The following is a 7,585-nucleotide window of genomic DNA, read 5'->3' as shown; positions in this document are numbered from 1 at the left end:
TCACATGTGAGCAGCTGGTTTTTATTAAAGTCACAGGGAGAGATCTAACAAACATCTGAGAGCTTTTACTGTTGAATTACAATTTTAATCTGTGGATCCATGGATGAATGAGCAGTCCGGGGTGGTTGCAAGGTTTACAGGCGTTCACTGAAAAAGGACACGCAGGATTGAAACCAGTCACGCACGTCGCTCAGCTTATCCGCCATGGTGGATCGCAGGTTGTCAGCAGTGTCCTCGAAGCTATCTTTCATGTCCTCGAAGCGCTCTTTCATGTTCTCGAAGCGCTCTCTCATGTCCTCAGCTGTGCTCTGCATCTTGGTCTTCACGTTCTCAACCTGAGACTTCAGCAGATCGTTCAGGGTGGTGATCTTCGCCTGGGCGTTGTCTCGCACCTGAGCAAAGTAAGGGTCCAGTCTTGTCTTCAGGTCCTCCATGTTCTCAGAGGTGCGGGACTGAAGCTCCCCGAAATAGTCGGAAACATGCCTAAAACAATACAAGATAAAAATTACATTTTGAGTAAAACATAACTCTGCTTTATCACATTCTGATCACTCTACTGTTTTTAAAATTAGGGCATGTATATCTGTACTTGCACTTAAGTAGGATTTTAACCACTTGATGGAGTATTTGTAGAGTTTTACAAGTATATTTCTTCTGGGTATAAATTCTGACCAAAGTTACTGCATTGTTCTCAGATAATATAGTTCAGTAACAAGTAATACTTCACGTATACTTCTTAATACTTCTTATTTCCCACATTTCCCCTATTATTTTAAAAGTTTACACCATAAAAAAAAAAGTAAATCAAGTATTTGCCTGATCAGAAGCAGCACCCACCTCAAAAACACTGATTTAATACAGTTTATTAAATGTGTTTAGATCCTTCAGATAAATCAAACTAATTTAATCATTTAAATTTTGCCCTGCTGGAACTCTTCAAATTGTTTTCATTAAGAGTCCCAAACGCAAATTTAAAATTAACAATGATATAAAGAATATTAGATTATTAAAAACAAACACGGTTTCTGGGCAGATTGTTAAAAGGAGAGCCTGAAGTAAATGAAATCATCTTTGGGACTGTCCTTAGCGACAGTTAGTAAAACTGTCTTACTGGACCGCGTTTCCCATCAGCCTCCAGCTCCTCACAGCTCCCTGCTTCAGTCAGCGTCTCACTCACCTCTTGATCTCCTGTGTGTCCTTGTTGAGGCGTTTCTTCAGTTTGCGGGTGTAGGTGGCGACCCGGGACCTGACGTCGTCGGTGTTCTGCTCCATCATGGACTGAAGCTCCTGCATGTACGTGTTCATCTGCTCTCGGGCCTCCATCATGTGATTGCGGAGTTTATCAGCCAGGAGCTGCAAGTCTTTGCCCAGACGGTCTGTGGCCTCTTGAGTGTAGGGAGCCAGCTTGGTCTGCAGGTCATCCTTGTACATGGTCAGCTCTGCCATGCTGTCCTGGATCAGGGTGCTGTTCATGGAGGAGGGGGGGATCAGTTTAGAGGTGTTTGTCTGTGGGTTTGATGCATTCATGATCCAAAGGGGGTAAAGAAGGGGTCACTGCTCATCAAGGCCTCATAAAAACATCACATGAGCCTTGTATATGCTGCATCATGCTGATCAAACCCCCGACACATAACCATGTAACCATGTTACATACATGACAAATGTTTGGAAATATTATTTACTTCTAAGTCCTGGAGTTGTTTTGGGAATAATTTTATTCAATTTCTGTTGCTTTTGTGTCTTTCTGAATATTCTGACTTTGCAATTCTTTGCAAAGTGCTGCAAAAATGAAGTTCCTGATTCCTTTCACAAATGGTGTCAATTGATGATTATACCTAATGCTGTAAACAGCATGTAAAGCAACAGGAAACTTCAGCTGCCTGATGAATATGATGCAGCTGTAAGTGTATTATTTCCATCTGAGGACTCAGATTTGTTTACATTTGCTTGGTAATTTTGTAGCTGCTTTGGATCATGAAACATTATGTCATACCCGTGTATGGTATTATATGTGCTGTTACATGTGTGGGGCCACACTGATGAAGGTCAGTATGTTGGACTGCAGAATTGAACTCACTCGAGCTCTCTGCTGATCTGGGAGCTCTTGATGTCCTTCATCACTGCATCAGCCTTCGAGTTCAGGTCTGTGATATAATCCTTAAACTTCTCGACTGTGACTTCCCAGCTGTTCTGCCAGTCCTGCTGAAGCACGCTTCGTGCCTGGCAGCCTGGATTGGAAGAAGAAGAACGTGTCAAATAGTCACTTTTAGATGAATCAGTTACATGTGTTTGATCAGAGGCTGCAAACTGGAGTGAAGCGTTTCTCTTTTTTCTTATTTTGTCAAATCTGGGACCCAGAAAAATGACTCAGAAATCACTAAAGAAACTCTTGAATAACTATGCTGCACTTAGTTATTCACACACAGTTTGTAACTAAATCTAACTGGGTAGGCTGCATTGTCTTTTTCAAAATAAAAGCCCCCAAATGTAACAGGAGCTTACAGCTTCCCTCCTTTTCTTCTCGCTGGAGTTTCTCCTTCCTGTTATTCTTTCTTTGCCTTTTTGTCTCCACATTTCCCATCAATTCTACTTTTCTGGCTTATTTTTCTGAATCACAGGAACTTCAGTTTTCAGCAATATGCAACCTGAGAGCTCCCCACATTCTCCTATCCTCTTACTTCATGTTTTCTTCTTCTTTTTTTTATTTGACCCTAAAGAGACGATGAACTGACCTGAGAAGACCGCCAAAGCAAGGATAACTGCAAACACCCTCATGATGACCAGAGATTAGGACACCTGGAATACATGATATAAAAAAAAGAATAAATTTGCAAATCAATTTTAATTACAAAAGGCTAAAATTCTCCCATTACACATTATTTCAGAGACCCTTTTTTGATCTAACCCTTATTTGGAGTAAATATAAAATAGTTTGAACTACAAAAATAAATTCAAATACTGCAAAAGAAACATTTTTTAAAAAGATTTTAGATCCTCACCTCAGCGATCTGATCTGTGACGACTGTGAGACCGATGGAGCTGCTCAGCCAGTATTTATACCGGCTGGGTGCTGTTGATGTAATCACACAGATATCAAGAGGAATTCTGACCCGCGGCCGAAGTTCCCGGCACAAAATGCATTGTTGTCACTTTATTGCTGTGTGTGTGTTGTTTTGGCTCCACGTCGCAGACTGAAGGGAGATGTGCACACACAGGTCAGAAACAACAACTCACAGCTTCCCTTCAGGAGCTTCTGTTGAAGAGCATGTTTGAGTTTTTTAAGTAAAGTTTGATCCTCCCTCCGCCATCAGCTGATCAGAGAAAAATGTGTTTTTGTTTGTTTTTTATGGTGTTTTTTTCTGCCACAGTGGCGAATGACAGCACAGCACTGAATGGGTTAAAGGTCGTTTATCATCGTATCATTAATGGCTTTATTATCTGCAGATGTGGGAACATACAGATAGATTTTTATTAAAAATACATGTTAAAAAAAAATCAGAAAAACAAGAAAACACAAAAAAGAAAAAACTAAAAATTATTTTGTTGTTTATCAGGCAAATATCAAACTGAACTCAATCATGCTTTTCAGCCACTAATACACATTTGGCTGAAATTTGGCATCTTATTCAAAAAATAATGATGTATTTTAATTTTTTACTATTGTTTTTTTTTTATTTTGGGGGTAAATAGTAAATTTAAATATTCATGGATAACATCAATAATTATATTTTATTTTAAAAATAAGATTTTGATTTAAGCAGTTGTGCACACTGGTTATTGTGGTAATAACCAATACTGTTAATTTAGGGCAGTTAAGTGGTGATTTATTAAATTGGTTAAATAATATCTACGTCCTGATGTCTGAGATTACCTGAAGTTTGTACTTTCTATTTTAACATAAACTTATTATTGTAGTTCAAACTCATTGTTTCATTTATTTTTGATAGAAAAAATAATACACTATTAAATTTATTATTTTATGCTAAAACTTGTGATCTAACATAAAACTGAAACATTAAATAATTGAAACATTTATAAGTGCATTTATTCTACAAAAAAGTATTTTCATCTATTTTTTAATTTACTGATTTATTCGTTTTGTTTGTTGAATTGAGTTTGTTATATTTTGACCTCTAAAAATGAATGTATCAAAACAGCAACACTACAGGTTAAATTGCTTAATTTTATGCATTACAAACTACTAATAAATAAATAAAAATACTGACAAAAGGAAACAAAACAATTTTTTTTCATTTGTATATTATTTATTTATTTGAATGGGATTTGTTTTGCTTAAAGTGCTGGGACATAAAGACAATGATTTCATGACTTTTTTGGCACGTCATTTAAATTATTTATTTGTTTTAATATGTTTATTATTTATTTCATGAATATTTTCTGGTCTCACAGCAGAGGACACAGACCCTAACATCCTGTATTCTGACTGCTTAAACGTGACTAACTGAATGAATGCTCTCTGCTCTGTATTGAGTTTATAATTATGAAGAAAATGACTAATAAAAACTGCAAACATCCGTCTCTTCATTGTCAGCAGCCGTTCCATGTGGACGTAACACAACAATCAGAGCTCGATCATTGTAAACATTTGGTTTGGACAACAGAGAGCACAAATATTTGAGATGTCAGTAAAAAAAAGGAGGAGAACCAGAGGACTGTGCTGAGGAGAAGAATGAGGGCGAGGACAGAAACAGTGTCAAACTGATGAAATCACTCACAACCATGTGATGAGCAAACGTTCAACCAAATCTGAGCCACATGACATCCTGATACTTTGACTGAGAACGGGAAAATAACTGAGTGAAATGCTACAGTGGTGTCCTGTGGTCCACAGGTCACATCCAAACGGTCTCTGCAGCAGCTTCAGCGGGCACAGCGAGGGCGGAGGGTCGGTTCTGGGGTTTTGTTCAGTATTTGTTGAGTTTTTGGTGTCCCAGTGTTTCCCTGCCTTTGTGCTCATCGTGCTTTTATGTTTCAGGGTCTTATTTCCCTTCTTAGAGGTTCCCATTTATTGTAGGTGTTTGTTTCCTTAAAGGCTTCCTTTTAGTTCTTCCTGTTTGTTTCTGCATTTGGGTCCTCCCTCACTGCACCCACGACAGATCAGGCATCCATCCATCCAGTTCAGGATCATGGGGCTCTGGATAACCTGTGTGAATGTGTGTTTATGTACAACAAACTGCTTTGATCTGCATATATATATATATTTGTGTAGTTGATTCACGTTTCCTTGTGTGTAATGATTCAAATATCTAATGTGTTGCTGTTTAATGACAGCCGGTTTTGTAGCTGCAGATTTTTACAAAAACAAACTGCAGCTCCAAAGATACAATGATACAAACTGCAGTAACATATTCAGCTTCAATGCTATGAGCATAATTAACAGCTGTACCTGTTTTCTGAATGTTTAAGCTTAACCTTTGCTGAACGGCAAAAGAGGCGACCAGAGGATCATATGTACAAGTTAGTGTGCTTAAAAATGCTCAGTATGAATTTGTTTTTTAAACACTTCATGTATTTTCTTTCTCCAACACAAAAGAAAAGACCAAAATTCATTGAATGCGTTTATTGTTGTTTTTCCGATAACACTTTTAGTGGTAAAACGTAACATGTAAGAGATCTCAGAGCTCTGAGAGGCTCTTTCACAGATGTAAAATCTTGAAAATGAGGTATCATGTTTTCTATCCAGTCATTAAAATCCAGCCTGACTTTGCAGCAACCACTGATGACGAGACAGCAGAAATGATTCTAGTCCATTTATTGGGTCAGTTTTATGAAGGACGTTCATAGATCAGACCTCTGATCCTCTGGGTCACCTGAGTCATCTGGGTCTCAAGGCTCCTCTGAAACTCCTCCAGGCTCTCCTGCATCTTCTCCTTGATCTCCTCGGTGTAGGGAACCATCTGGGCCTGCAGCCGGTTCATTTTCTGCTCCAACTGCCTCTTCAGCTCCTGGCTCTTCTGCTGCAGGACGGCCTTCAAGGCCTCTGGGTCCTCAGTGTAGGGGGCAGTGTCCTTCTTCAGCTCCTCCATCTTGGCCATCAGTTCCTCGGTATAGGGCTGCAGGCGGGTCCTGATGACTGCCAGATCCTTCTCTAGACCGGCCTTCAGCTGCTCTGCCTCCTGGGAAAACTTAGACATGAGGCCCTGGGCCAGAGGAGCCACCTTAGAGTGCATGGTGTTGGTGAAGGTGTTGATGGTGTCAGTGCCTGTTGCGATGAGGGTGCTGCAGATACAAGCAGAACTTTGAATGAAAAACTTGATCTTCAAGTTTTGTTTTCATTTTCTCTTGAATACAGAGAAACATCTTAACACAGAAGTCCAGCTTTTTAATCACTCTAAGACTCTTACGTCATTTCCTGTCCCAGCTGGGACTCTCTGATCTTCTTCAGGGACTCCTCAGCAGTCGCGGTCGCCTTTGCAACATAGTCCCAGAAAGCATCTTTCACCATGTCGGCCTGCTGTTTGGGCTGCTCGTGCCACATGATGTTGGCATTGCAACCTGCTGAGAGCGAAGAGGCAAAAACATTTATTCATTATTGTTCACAAATACTTCTCGATCAGAGCTAGTAGACGCTGTTTCTCACCGGTGAAAACAGCGAGGACGAGCACCACGAGGACCTTCATCTCTGACACTGCAGCTGAAAAAAAGAAACTTGGTGAAATTAACAGTTTGTGGTGATTTGTGTCACTGAAGTGACTTCATCTCACTGGTGTCCTACCTGCTGTGCTTCCTGTTCTGTCTGTCAGCTGCTGATTGCTGTGTGTGCGCTCAGGACTGAGTATATACGGACAGCTGGTCATGTGGAGGAAGCAGGAGTAAAGTCCAGCACTGAGTGCTGTGCTGTCACTGCTGCGTCCACATCACAGCGTTAACAGAGAGTCAGGGATGACATTTCCACTGGACTACCTTTAGGCTGCGTTCAGCTTATTTTATTTTACATGCTGACAGCACTTACATTAGCCCTGAAGGTGCATGCTAACATTTGTGGGTCGGCACTGAATGGAAACTCAGCATCAGCTCAGCCTAATGGGATCAGCATTGTAGATATTCAGTCTGGTATGTTCCTGAGGAAGTCCAGGAAATCTGGGAAAATTATAATACAAGAGTCAATTTGTAAACCGAGACAAAGAAGCAAAAATCAATCAGAACAATAAACTAAAAACAGCGAGGGCACTAATACTACAACAGACTGAAAACCAGTGAGTCAAAGAAACACAGCAGCGTAAACTGTTTCTTACATGCAGCTCTGAAATCATAAAAACTAAAGCACAATGGTTCTGGGGTGAGAGGAAAACCTCCAACAGGAAGTTTCAGTGTCACAACTCTTAAAAAAAAACTCTGAAGAGGACCTGATATGCAGATATGACAGAGAAAGGTTGATGAGGGGTGAACAACAAACACTAATACTTACATAAAACTAATAAAACACAGAGCACGAGAGTGAGTTTAGAATTATAAATAAGACAAACTTAATAATAACTGAGAGGAAAAACAAGCAGAAAGTAAATACACACCAGGGGTAACGGGGAACAGGTGAATTCAGTCAGACTCTAAGAAAGGGGGGTGG

At 39.9% G+C, this 7,585-nt stretch overlaps 2 protein-coding genes across 4 annotated transcripts; both read right to left on the bottom strand.

Moving 5' to 3' along the window:
- Nucleotides 1-3,212, bottom strand: apoea (apolipoprotein Ea). The gene is made up of 5 exons (XM_030741427.1): nt 3,000-3,212; nt 2,733-2,796; nt 2,078-2,228; nt 1,178-1,465; nt 1-483 (listed from the first exon to the last, which is right to left on the bottom strand). The coding sequence occupies exons 2-5, from the start codon at nt 2,773-2,775 to the stop codon at nt 135-137; spliced, it is 831 nt and encodes a 276-aa protein (XP_030597287.1). The 5' UTR covers nt 2,776-2,796; nt 3,000-3,212; the 3' UTR covers nt 1-134.
- A 2,354-nt stretch (nt 3,213-5,566) lies between these two features.
- On the bottom strand, nt 5,567-7,585 carry LOC115788511 (apolipoprotein A-I-like). 3 transcript variants are annotated; one of them, XM_030741555.1, is made up of 6 exons: nt 7,533-7,585; nt 6,974-7,101; nt 6,737-6,867; nt 6,602-6,655; nt 6,366-6,519; nt 5,567-6,240 (listed from the first exon to the last, which is right to left on the bottom strand). In XM_030741555.1, exons 3-6 carry the CDS (start codon nt 6,816-6,818, stop codon nt 5,787-5,789), a joined length of 744 nt encoding a protein of 247 aa, XP_030597415.1. In that variant the 5' UTR covers nt 6,819-6,867; nt 6,974-7,101; nt 7,533-7,585; the 3' UTR covers nt 5,567-5,786. The 3 variants fall into 3 exon arrangements, with proteins under 3 accessions (XP_030597415.1, XP_030597414.1, XP_030597416.1); XM_030741554.1 differs by having other exon boundaries at nt 6,737-7,101; XM_030741556.1 differs by having other exon boundaries at nt 6,366-6,516; nt 6,737-7,101.

This window comes from Archocentrus centrarchus, chromosome 11, assembly GCF_007364275.1.
Source record: "Archocentrus centrarchus isolate MPI-CPG fArcCen1 chromosome 11, fArcCen1, whole genome shotgun sequence".
Lineage (NCBI taxonomy): Eukaryota > Metazoa > Chordata > Actinopteri > Cichliformes > Cichlidae > Archocentrus > Archocentrus centrarchus.
The sequence above is the reverse complement of the archived record's forward strand: the minus strand, read 5'-3'. Positions and strand labels throughout refer to the sequence as shown.

Excerpts from the sequence above, each read along its gene's own strand:
- apoea (XM_030741427.1), bottom strand. The coding sequence starts at position 2,775 with ATGAGGGTGTTTGCAGTTATCCTTGCTTTGGCGGTCTTCTCAG. Across the intron at positions 2,229-2,732 it reads TGCTTTGGCGGTCTTCTCAG|GCTGCCAGGCACGAAGCGTG; the intron begins GTCAGTTCATCG and ends CTTCCAATCCAG. Across the intron at positions 484-1,177 it reads GACACACAGGAGATCAAGAG|GCATGTTTCCGACTATTTCG; the intron begins GTGAGTGAGACG and ends GTATTGTTTTAG.
- LOC115788511 (XM_030741554.1), bottom strand. The coding sequence starts at position 6,818 with ATGACCAGCTGTCCGTATATACTCAGTCCTGAGCGCACACACAGCAAT. Across the intron at positions 6,656-6,736 it reads CAGAACAGGAAGCACAGCAG|CTGCAGTGTCAGAGATGAAG; the intron begins GTAGGACACCAG and ends TCTTTTTTTCAG. Across the intron at positions 6,520-6,601 it reads CGTCCTCGCTGTTTTCACCG|CAGGTTGCAATGCCAACATC; the intron begins GTGAGAAACAGC and ends CTTCGCTCTCAG.